Consider the following 12,892-nt stretch of genomic DNA (forward strand, 5'->3'; position numbering starts at 1 on the left):
ATGTAGAGCTGGATCCCAAATACCAACTATTACAAAACAATAGAGGCATACAAAATGATCAGAGGATTAGATAGGATGGACAGTGAGTCTTTTTCTCAGATGATGACGTCAGCTTGTAGAGGGGGCATGGCTACAAAATGAGGGGTGATAGATTTAAGACAGATGTCAGAGGCAGGTTCTTTACTCAGAAAGTGGTATGGGCATGGAACGCCCTGCCTGCCAATGTGGTTAACTCAGCCACATTAGGGGCATTCAAACAGTCCTTGGATAAGCATATGGATGATGATGGGATAGTGTAGGGGGAAGGCCTTAGATTAGTTCATAGGTTGGCACAACATCGAGGGCTGAAAGGCCTGTTCTACACTGTATTGTTCTATGTTTGCGAACAAACTTCAGCTTTGCGAGCAAGTCACAACCAAAATTGTATTGGATGCAGTACTCCATTAGGATCCATGCATGAAACATGTAAGATACTCCAAGGAGGATGCAAGACAGAAATAGGAAAAATTATATCACCAAATGAGAATTCCCCCCTCCTACTTCTGAAGGAGGGTCTTGGCCTGAAACTTCAGCTTTCCTGCTCCTATGATGCTGCTTGGCCTGCTGTGTACATCCAGTTCTACACTTTGTTATCTCTTCATGCAAGAACAGAAAATGTGTTGCTTTCACTTAGGAGATGTTTGCGTTCTTATCGATGCGAAACAAAAAGACTGCAGTTAACAGTCTGGCCATAACCCATCTTGTTGGGACCACGCAGGACGGTACAAGTGAGAATCATTCGACACTTAACAACCTTTGGTAACAATCAACCTGAAGCTCAATAACAGTTTGCATGATGCCAAAACAGTAGTGTGTGTAAAAATAAGAATGAGCATGTGAAATGCATGGTGATGATGCCCTGAAGAAATGGATTGGAGACATGAAATGTTAAACGTGGCTCAGGAGAGAAAAACAGCTTTCTAAATTAATCAAGGCATTGCTCCTACACAGAAACTGACCTTTTAAATGAAACAATTAGAACAGGGGTAAACAAGTTGGTACCTCAGAGGGAATGAAATTATTGAGAACATTGATATCTGTAAGTATTAGATGCCCAATTTAACCAATGAAATTAGAGAACTGAAAGCAAGCCAATAATTATCTATGAGTTGGATATGTATAAAAAGCTGTTTGACGCATTAAACTGTAGACTCAGATACAGAACATGGAAACACACCCTTTGGTCCAACACATCTATGCCAACTAGATATCCTAAATAAACACAGACCCATTTGCCAGCATTTGGCCCATATCCTTCTCAAGCCTTCCTATTCATATACTCATCCAGAAGCCTTTTAACTGTTGTAATTGACCCAGCCTCCAACACTTCCCTCTGGAGTTCATTCCATATACACATGACGCACTGTATGAAAAGGTTACCCTTTAGATCCCTTTTAAATCTTTCCCCTCTCAACTTGAACCTATGCCCTCTAGTTTTGGACTCCCTCACTCTGGGGAAAAAACCTTGTCTATTTACCCTATCCATGCCCCTCATGACTTTATAAATCTTTAAGGTCACGTCTCAGCCTCTGACACGCAGGGAAAATAACCTCAGTCCCTTCAGCTTCTCCCTATAACACAAGCCCTCAAACCAAGGCAACATCCTTATAAATCTTTTCTGAACCCTTTCAAGTTTCACAACTTCCTTTGTATAGCAGGCAGACAAATTGCATGCAGTATTCCAATAGTGGCCTAACCAATGTCCTGTACAGCTGCAACATGACCTCCCAACTCCTATACTCAGCGCACTAACCAATAAAAGCAAGCGTACCAAATGCTTTCTTCGCTATCCTATCAATACAATGACCAATTGATTATTTGCACACTATTGCTTTTTGTACAACATATTAGGACCTGGATCACTTGCACTGTGTTGCTTGAAATATATGCTAAACAGGCTGCACAGCTATAGCAGGGAAAATGTTAGGAGCTATTATTAAACTTAAAGCAGGGCACTTCAAAACAATCAAGCAGAGTCAACATGGTTTCATGAACAGAAATCATGCTTTAAAAAAATTTATTGGAGCTCTTTATGGAAGCTGTGCGTAAAGAGAACTGAACATTAAACACAGCAGTCCTTTGGAGAAGTATCTTCAGTTCCAGCTTTTCAAAGGCAAACTTGTGTTGTGGAAGCCTACTCTCTTTGGTACAAGATCTACTGTAGACTCTTCCAACTTCTGTACTTGACAAGTTTCAAACTGAGACTGGGTCTTACCTGCTTTTTATGCGGTTACTGAATCTGCTTAAAGGGTATGCCTGTCATTTATTTTGACAAACTTCTCAGAAGCACAAACCAAACAAGCTCCACATTGCAACTGCAAACCTCTCCTATCCAACAACTATATAAACTGAAACAGAGTATCTTCTTAAACTCCCACCTATTTGTACAACAATGTAGACTGTTCAGGGCTGTCATCAACGACCTAAACTGAAAGTAAATGGGTCTGCAGCCTTTCAGGGTGCACTGAATGCTTTTAAAACTAATTTACCTCCAAGTTCCAAAATGAAACATCTCTCTGGACTGCCATTCTTACAAGCACAGCAGAAATCACATCACAAGCTCTTGGCAACAATTGATTACACTTTCAAATGATAATACATTTGACCACTTATAAAAAAGACACAGGTCACATACTGCCCACATTTTGCAACTAGCAAACATGAGGTTATGGGGACTGAATTAAACTGATTACTAAATGGTGCCAATTTATGACACTTATGGGAGCATTTACCATCATTCTAATTTCTTTGACTTGCATATTAATCTCACCACCACTTTCTCAAGGCGAACTCGGGATGGGCAATAAATGCAAGCCTGCTAGCAAAGCCCATGACCCATGAATGAATAAAAGAAATCTACTTCTCCCGCTGCTTTCCTCATTGTTCTCCCAAATTAGATATTCCTGTATAAATTGATATTATCAAAAATGTTCACTCAAGTGGTTTAGTGCGACAGTGAGCAACAACTTTCCATTTTATACCAAACTGGCCATATTCCATGGGTGGATCCAATGAGAGTCAATTAATCAAACTCATTTTATTGTGATTGAACAATTTGGAGTAAGCAAATATATACCTAGAGATAAATTCATCTTGTTGTCCGATTTCATAATAATCTTCATTATTCTGTTACTTAGTTACAAAAGGTTAATTTAATGGCATTTGACTCCTCGAACAAGTTTTTGGATTGCTATGAGAACTGCAAAGTTCAAGAATAATAGACATTCTCCAAAAACCACAGCCAGCAACACTATTACAAACCATAAATTACAAGCTTTTTTATACTGGACTTTCTGGAATTAACCCAGTTACTTGCAATCCTGGCTGCTGCACACAGAAAATAAGCTGCAACTGGAGAGACAGAAGTCATAGTTTACATGCCAAAAATGCATCTACTGGATCAAAGTTTCGATTCTTCTTTTTAGCACTTTAGAAATTAATACAAAACTTGAGAGAACATTTTTGTAACTGCTCCCAGTTGACAGCAAAGCCTTCTTATGTAATGGACCGTGTTATGAGCATAGAGGTGATCATTTTTGCAAGATCGTTATGCTTGGTGGCATAATCTAATTTAACAGATGTGAAAAAATTATACTAGAAATAGATAACAATTAATAAAGTCTATTTACACAAAACTGTCTCTCAAATATCCAAAAGTGGGATTCATTCATAGAATCCCGACAGTGTGGTAGCAGGCCATTCAGCCCTTTGATTCCACACCAATCTTTTGAACAGTATCCCAACCAGACCCACCCCCCAAATCTATCCCTCTAACCCCTACATTTCCCACGGCTAATCGACCTAGCGTTAATGTTTTTACATAGTGACATTTGTTTTATAAAGAGCAAAAAATAGAGACTCAAATTTGAGTGAAGTTACTGCTGAATTTATTTACATCAGCAAGATGCTACAGCAAACGTACAAAATGCAACTCAGTTTAAAAAAAATTACAAAATCAGAAGGTTGTCAGGCATTATCACAACATGCCCTATCATTCACAGACAGATAACGCTGAAGTCACAGACTCCACAAAGTGAAACGTGAGAAGCTCACAGTAATATGCATTCTGCTGAAATGATTGACTTTGTGTGGGTTCCATCAATTTCGATAAGCAATAAAAATGCTTAGTGATTACTTTTGTGATGTGCATCATCTTTGCTTATGTGAGAATATTAGAGAGCACTAGATATCCAAGTGGAGCATCCAATGTCAGTTATTTGTGTACATTTTTGACAGCAGAAACTGCATGCAGTGAGGTGGGTACTTCAACAGTTAAACACTGGAATAGACCGGATGTTTGAAAACATAATTATTCATAACGGCTACCAATAACAAGCCAATGCAATTACAAGATACCATAATGGTATTCAAACAAAATTCAGTAATGCCACTTTTCGGAATACACTGATCCGACAGAGTTGCAGTTCAAGAGTAGTTTATTCATTCTGCTGTATTCATGGTCTGTCTGATCTGGATGACTGGGATTTCCGCTATATCCCTTTTGGGAGTACTTTCATTTGTCCAAAAGACCCATTTCTTTAATCTTGAAGTAGAAAAACTTCTCCAACATGTTGGCACATTTGCAGTACTCACTCTCAGGAGGGTTATACTCACGACAATTTGTAATGATGCGTTGGACATCAGCGATAAATAATTTCTTGGAAACATAATAACGATTCTTTAGCCGATCACTCATACTTTTCAAATCTATATAAACAAGAATCAATATAGCCATTAATTCCACCTAGAAGTTTATTTTGTAATCAATACAAAAATATAACAAAGGATAAAAAAAATCAAAGAATGATAAATACCTATCCATTAAGTTTGCAGCTTGTGCAATTTTACAGTTTCCACAACATCACATACGACATAATTTCAGAGTCATGAGTCACATGGCATGGAAATAGATCCTTTAGTACAATTCATCCATGCCAACCAGGATTCCCAAACTAAATTTGTTCCATTTGTCTGCACTTGGCCCATATCCTGGTAAACTTTGCCTATTCATGTACCTGCCCAAATGACTTTTAAATGTTGTAACTGTATCTGCATCTACCACGTCCTCCGGCAGTTCATTTCACATACGAGCCAGCCTGTGTGAAGAAGTTGCCCATCAGGTCCCTTTTAAATCTTCCTCCTCTCATCTTAAAATTATGCCTCTAGTTTTCAGCCCCCCTACCCCAGGGAGAAAGCCTTTGCTATTCACACAGTCTACACTCCTCATGAATTTATAAACCCATATAAGGTCACCCTCAAACTCATACGCTCCAGGGAAAGAAGTCCCAGCTTATCCAGCCTCCCCTGATAACTCGAGCCTTCTGGTCCTGGTAACACCATTGTACATCTTTCCTGCACACTTTCCAATTTAATAATATCCGTCCTACAACAGGACAACAAGAACCGTAATCAGTAGTCCAAAACTGGTCTCACCAATGACCTGTACAACCGTAATATGACGTCCCAACTCCTATACTCAATGCTCTGACCAAGAAGGCAAACGTGCCAAATATCATCTTCACTACCCTGTCTACGTGTGATGCCACTTTCAATGAAGAATGTACTTGAATCTCTTGGTCTCTGTTTGGCAACATTCCCCAAGGCCCTACACCATTAACTGTGCAAGTCCTGTCCTGGTTTGTTTGACCAAAATCAATCCCTCGCATTTATCTAAATTATACTCAGTCTGCCATTCAACAGCCCATTGTGCCAATTGATCAAGATCCTATTGCACTCTTTGATAACTTGCTTCACTGTTCACTATACTAGCAATTTTGGTGTCATCGGCATACTTACGCTGAATTCAATGGTTAAAAGGAGAGTGGCTAAATTTACAATCTTGCCTGTCAGTCCAATTGCCCCACTTTGATTTACTGCTAGCATTTAAGGAAGAGGCTGTTGCTATGGCTGTAAATTTATGGACAAAGGACTGACCTGAAGCAAGAATCAAAATGAAATCAAAGTATCATTACTTTCTTGATGAAAGGAAAGCTAATGAATGCGCCTCTTCAAAAGATAAGCTGTCCAAAGGAGTATACACTGGCTCAAATTAAAATGAACAGGTGTTGATTGTGGGTGAAAAATTAAGATAAGTCACCTCATAAAATGGCTACAGCTTTTGAAGCCCTCTTCAGTAGGTTCTAATAAATTTTAAAAAAGACCGTATGGTCCAACTGATTAATGCTGGGTCAATAAAATCTGCTACAAGTCATCACCATCGTAATTATAGAAACTAACTACATTATTGCTCAAATATTGCTGAACAGTAATCTGATCAAATGCAAATAGTTAATTAAAAATTAAATTACACTGCATGCAGAGTCAATTATTTAATATTTCATATACATCTCGCTTACAACAGAAAGGTGAAAATGAACATGAAAAACTTGTGCCATTAATTTAACATACCAATTGGAAAACGAATAATTTCGTAGTAATCTGGAGCCTCAGACTTTTTTACAGGTTCCATGAAAGGCCAAGCACTAGGATGACTCTGTTAAAGAAAAGAGAGATTGTGAACACCAGATTTGGAATTCTAGTTTGTTTGGAGTGTGTAAGAATGTAAAATAAATAAAACGGGAACATAGTAAATGATATAATCAATTTTCATCTTCAATACTACGAAGCAGTGGAAGATGGATCTGGTTCTGCACTCCTCCACACTGGAGGTTAACTAGCTCAGCAGCATTATCATGGACAGGTGCCAGCAGAAGCTGGTTATTTGCTCTCAATGAAAAGCAAGTTACATGGGCTCCTATACAGGTACAACCTGGTTTGCATCCAGTATGCATTCGGGATAAAGAAAAGCACATCAATGCTGGTGGTGAAACCAAAAAAAAAGTATACATGTAGTGAAATGGATAATTGGATCCTGCTGATAGTCAAAATATTTTAACTGATTTATGATAGAAATTTCACTGACTATATTTATCTGTGCAATTTAACTGCTTGATACTGCTGCTACCAATTGAGCACAAAAAGCTATTTAATGGATTCAGGAAATATAGTGAGTAAAGATTTCAGGGTTTTTCAATTTAATCCTTCTAACTCAATATCATTTTGGATTCTATGCATCTATTCTTGCAAAAGCAACGACTCAGTGTTCAATGTCAGAAGTCAGGAGATTATAAGCACAACCGCTATGTTGGTGCATGTCAAAATAGTCCTTTAACCATATCGTTAGTACATCCCATGCGCCCTTCTTTCACAACCTTTATTTGTGCCAGTAGATTTTTCAAAGAGTTGTGCAGCTGATCCGGATCCTTCAGTTCCTTCCTAGAAAAGGAAGTGGAAATTAACTATGAGTGATAATGGGAACTGCAGATGCTGGAGAATCCAAGATAATAAAATGTGAGGCTGGATGAACACAGCAGGCCCAGCAGCATCTCAGGAGCACAAAAGCTGACGTTTTGGGACTAGACCTTCATCAGAGAGGGGGATGGGGTGAGGGTTCTGGAATAAATAGGGAGAGAGGGGGAGGCGGACCGAAGATGGAGAGAAAAGAAGATAGGTGGAGAGGAGAGTATAGGTGGGGAGGTAGGGAGTGGATAGGTCAGTCCAGGGAAGACAGACAGGTCAAGGAGGTGGGATGAGGTTAGTAGGTAGACGGGGCTGCGGCTTGGGGTGGGAGGAAGGGATGGGTGAGAGGAAGAACAGGTTAGGGAGGCAGAGACAGGTTGGACTGGTTTTGGGATGCAGTGGGTGGAGGGGAAGAGCTAGGCTGGTTGTGTGGTGCAGTGCGGGGAGGGGACGAACTGGGCTGGTTTTGGGATGTGGTGGGGGAAGGGGAGATTTTAAAGCTGGTGAAGTCCACATTGATACCATTGGGCTGCAGGGTTCCCAAGCGGAATATGTGTTGCTGTTCCTGCAACCTTCGGGTGGCATCATTGCGGCACTGCAGGAGGCCCATGATGGACATGTCATCTAAAGAATAGGAGGGGGAGTGGAAATGGTTTGCGACTGGGAGGTGCAGTTGTTTATTCTGAACCGAGCGGAGGTGTTCTGCAAAACGGTCCCCAAGCCTCCGCTTGGTTTCCCCAATGTAGAGGATGCCACACCGGGAACAATGGATGTAGTATACTACATTGGCAGATGTGCAAGTGAACCTCTGCTTAATATGGAAAGTCATCTTGGGGCCTGGGATAGGGGCGAGGGAGGTGGCGTGGGGGCAAGTGTAGCATTTCCTGCGGTTGCAGGGGAAGGTGCCGGATGTGGTGGGGTTGGAGGGCAGTGAGGAGCGAACAAGGGAGTCACGGAGAGAGTGGTCTCTCCGGAAAGCAGACAAGGGTGGGGATGGAAAAATGTCTTGGGTGGTGGGGTCGGATTGTAGATGGCGGAAGTGTCGGAGGATGATGCGTTGTATCTGGAGGTTGGTGGGGTGGTGTGTGAGAACGAGGAGATCCTCTTTAGGCGGTTGTGGCGGGGGCGGGGTGTGAGGGATACAACGCATCATCCTTTGACACTTCCGCCATCTACAATCCGACTCCACCACCCAAAACATTCTTCCATCCCCACCCTTGTCTGCTTTCCGGAGAGACCACTCTCTCCGTGACTCCCTTGTTCGCTCCACACTGCCCTCCAAAAACACCACACCCGGCACCTTCCCCTGCAACCGCAGGAAATGCTACACTTGCCCCCACGCCACCTCCCTCGCCCCTATCCCAGGCCCCAAGATGACTTTCCATATTAAGCAGAGGTTCACTTGCACATCTGCCAATGTGGTATACTACATCCATTGTACCCGGTGTGGCTTCCTCTACATTGGGGAAACCAAGCGGAGGCTTGGGGACCGCTTTGCAGAACACATCCGCTCGGTTCGCAATAAACAACTGCACCTCCCAGTCGCAAACCATTTCCACTCCCCCTCCTATTCTTTAGGAGACATGTCCATCATGGGCCTCCTGCAGTGCCACAATGATGCCACCCAAAGGTTGCAAGAACAGCAACTCATATTTCGCTTGGGAACCCTGCAGCCCAATGGTATCAATGTGGACTTCACCAGCTTCAAAATCTCCCCTCCCCCCACCACATCCCAAAACCAGCCCAGTTCTTCCCCTCCCCCCACTGCACCACACAACCAGCCCAGCATTTCCCCTCCACCCACTGCATCCCAAAACCAGTCCAATCTGTCTCTGCCTCCCTAACCTGTTCTTCCTCTCACCCATCCCTTCCTCCCACCCCAAGCCGCACCTCCATCTCCTACCTACTAACCTCATCCCACCTCCTTGACCTGTCCGTCTTCCCTGGACTGACTTATCCCCTCCCCACCTCCCCACCTATACTCTCCTCTCTCCATCTTCAGTCCGCCTCCCCCTCTCTCCCTATTTATTGCAGAACCCTCACCTCATCCCCGTCTCTGATGAAGGGTCTAGGCCCGAAACGTCAGCTTTTGTGCTCCTGAGATGCTGCTGGGCCTGCTGTGTTCGTCCAGCCTCACATTTTATTATCTTGGAAATTAACTATGATCCTCACTTACATACTTTAAAGATGGATGCAATTTCAGTTATTATAGTTGGAAAGATGTGCCATTTCTACAGACTCAGAATTGTACAGCACAGAGACGGACCTTTCAACCCAACTCATCATGCCGACCAGATATCCTAAATTAATCGCGTCCCATTTGGCACATATCTCTCTAAACCCATCCTATTCATGTACCCATCCAAATGCCTTTTAAATGTTATAATTGTGCCAGTCTCTACAGTTCATTCCAAACATGCAGCACCCTCTGTGAAAAAGTTGCTCCTTAGGTCCCTTTTAAATCTTTCCCCTCTCATCTTAAAGCTATGCCATCTAGGTTTGGGCTCCTGTACCCTGGGGAAAAGACCTTGACTATTCACCCTATGCATGCCCCTCATGATTTTATAAACTTCGATAAGGTCACCTCTCAGCCTCCAATGCTCCAGGAAAAATAGCCCCAACCTTTTCAGCCTCTCCCTATAGCACAAACAGTCCAACCCTGGCATCATATTTTTTAATATTTTCTGAACCTTTTCAAGTTTCACAACATCTTTCCTAAAGCTGAGAGACCAGAAATGAAGCCAGTATTCCAAAGGTGACCCAACCAATGTCCTGTAAAGCCACAACATGACCTCCCAACTCCTATCATCAATGCACAGACCAATAAATGCAAGCACCTCAAACCCCTTCTTCACTACCCTGTCCATCTGTGACTCTACTTTCAGGAACTACCTGCCCTCCATGGTCTCTGTTCAACAACACTTCCCAGGACCCCTTACCATTAAGTGTACAAGTCCTGCCCTGATTTGCGTTTCCAAAATGCAGAACCTCACATATATCTAAATTAAACTCCATCTGTTCAAGGGCCCATTGTACTCTGAGCTGTCCATTACGCCACTAATTTTGGTCTCATCTGCACACTTACCATCCATATTTTGCTGTATTCACATCCAAATTATTTGTATAAATGACAAAAAGCAGTGGACACAGCACCGGCCCTTGCAGCACACTGCCTGTCACAGTCTCAAGTCCAAAAAGCAACACTCCACTTTGTCCCTACCTTCACACAAATTTTGTATCAAAATGACTAGTTCTCCTTATATTCCATGTGATCTAACCTTGTTAACCAGTCTAAGCGGAACCCTGTTGAACACCTTATTGAAGTCCAGAAAGACAATGTCTACTGCTCTGCCTTCATCAATCCTCTTCATCACTTCTTCAAAACTCAGTGAATTTTGAGCCAAGGTTTACCATGCACAAAGCCATGTTGACTAGCCCTAATCAGTCCCTGTCTTTCCAAATTAATGTAAATCCTGTTCCTCAGAATTCCCTCCAACAACCTGTCCACCAACTGATGTCTGCCTTACTAGTCTATAGTTCTCTGGCTCTTCCTTACCCCCTTTCTCAAATAATGGCACCAAGTTAGCGAACTTCCAGTCTTCTGACATTTCACCTGTGGCTAATGATGACACAAATATCTCAGCAAGGGGCCGAGAAAACACTTCCCTAGCTTCCCACCAAGCCCTTGGGTACATCTGATCAGGTGTTAAGGATTTATCCACCTTTATGCATTTTAACGGTACCAGCACCTCCTCATCTGTAACATGGAGGCTCTAAGATATCGCTGTTTATTTCCCCAAGTTGTCTAGCTTCTTTCTCCTTCTCCGCAGTAAACATTGATACAAAATACTCATTTAGCATCTCACCTGTTGCAAAGTTAGGTAGAGTGCTTGTGGATTGGGAGATGGGAAGTTAGAATTTGCTGCTTGTAAAATGCAAGTAGGAGAAAGCATTGTGTCATTCTTTTAAAAGATGATGTACTTTTCCTCTGCTTAGATGTGGAATGGATGACCGAGAGCAGTAGCTTGAAGGTTCGCAAGTACATTGAGAACATCCGAATTGAAACATTTGAACCGAAAGGCTGCGCAGTTAAGCTGGCCAAGCAGCAATTTTGTTTTGTTACCAAACAGGTTTTGAATTTAGCCAGTCAATTTTAATCTGGCACTCAGCTACCAAAAACCAATTAAATTTAAATCTGATGGTTTTGACAACATCGGACCAATCCTAGTGTAAGAAATTGTATGTCATCAAGGGTATAAAAGAAGAGGGCAATTAGACAAAGACAAGGGAACTTACTACCATCTGCCAGAGTTAACTGCTCTCAGCTCTCAAGAGAGCACTGCCATCTCTCACAGTCTTCTCTAGATGTTAGAGAATGCACCATCTCAAGAACAAAGTTACCCACGACACAATTAGTTAACATACATGACAGATGAACTGACAGAGGTGTTCCTGACAGAACATTTGTCAAAGAAGGCACAGAACGTTCTGGAAGACATGTAACCCTGGCTGTAATTTCGACAGACTAAATTCTGATTTTTATTTGTTTATGAAAGTGGAACTTGCATTTATTCAAACAGCATACCATTACAGTCATGTTTTATTCTGGAATAGTTAGTTGTTAGAAGGGATTTACTCGGTTTTGTTAAAAGTTCAGTTAATTTGTTCACTGTTAGAGTTAGATAAATAAATTGTTGATTGTTGATTTTAAAGTGAGTATCAGCGATGTATTTTATTTAACCACTAAGAGTTGCTAAAAGGTGAGTTACACCACTTTTCACACTCTTTTTACAGATTATAGGGTGGGGTGTGTCTCTTTGGGTGCTTTGGTGTTAGTTCTCAGAGTTGGGGGTTCAACCTCCACTTTATAACACATCCATCTTCTGCGGTTCCACACATAGGCAGTCTTGCTGTTCTTTAAGTCACCCCATTCTCTCTCTAGTTACTCAATTTGTTCTTAATGTATTTGTACAAACACTTTTAATTTTCCTTTACTTATTTGCCAAAGCTACATCACATCTCCTTTTTGCCCTCCTGATTTCCCCCTTAAAGTATACTCCTAAGACACTTATGCTCACTCCCAAGGATTCACTCGATCCCTGCTGTCTAAACCTGACATATGCTTCCTTCTTTTTCTTGACCAGAACCTCAATTTCTCCAGTCATCCAGCATTCCCTATACCTTTCAGCCTTGCCCTTCACCCTAACAATTCAGCCATTTGTCTGGCAGGTTTATAACATCAATTGTTTCAAGTGACTCATACAAAGAACGAAAATGGAGTTATGTTTCAGTGTTAAATATTCTTAATGTACATACACTTTACAAGCTTTACGCTACCAAGATGATTGACCTGGAGAGAAATCAATAACTCTTTATTTAATGCAGACTTAATGGAACATCACCATTAGTAAGGAATAGATCATCCCATTAGGCTGACAAATGAGTACAATGTAAAGCTTTACTTCCTTTTACAGAGGAAGCAAATAAATAGTAATAAATTACCATGGTTTCTGCACTCAAGTTGCAGTTTAAAAACTAATGGCAAAGGGTTTAT

General features: G+C 41.6%; 1 protein-coding gene across 2 annotated transcripts in view; it reads right to left on the reverse strand.

The window, feature by feature from the left end:
• Window positions 1-3,909: 3,909 nt before the first annotated feature.
• kat2a (K(lysine) acetyltransferase 2A) overlaps window positions 3,910-12,892 on the reverse strand; it is a 44,353-nt gene continuing 35,370 nt past the window's right edge. For both annotated transcript variants that reach the window (XM_048560568.2, XM_059638722.1), the window contains 3 exons: window positions 7,251-7,314; window positions 6,448-6,532; window positions 3,910-4,746 (listed from right to left, as the gene is read on the reverse strand). In XM_048560568.2, coding sequence (XP_048416525.2) covers window positions 4,553-4,746; window positions 6,448-6,532; window positions 7,251-7,314 — 343 coding nt within the window. In that variant the 3' untranslated portion in view covers window positions 3,910-4,552. The remainder of the gene's footprint in view (window positions 4,747-6,447; window positions 6,533-7,250; window positions 7,315-12,892) is intronic.

The sequence above is a fragment of the Stegostoma tigrinum genome, chromosome 31, assembly GCF_030684315.1.
Source record: "Stegostoma tigrinum isolate sSteTig4 chromosome 31, sSteTig4.hap1, whole genome shotgun sequence".
Taxonomy (NCBI): domain Eukaryota; kingdom Metazoa; phylum Chordata; class Chondrichthyes; order Orectolobiformes; family Stegostomatidae; genus Stegostoma; species Stegostoma tigrinum.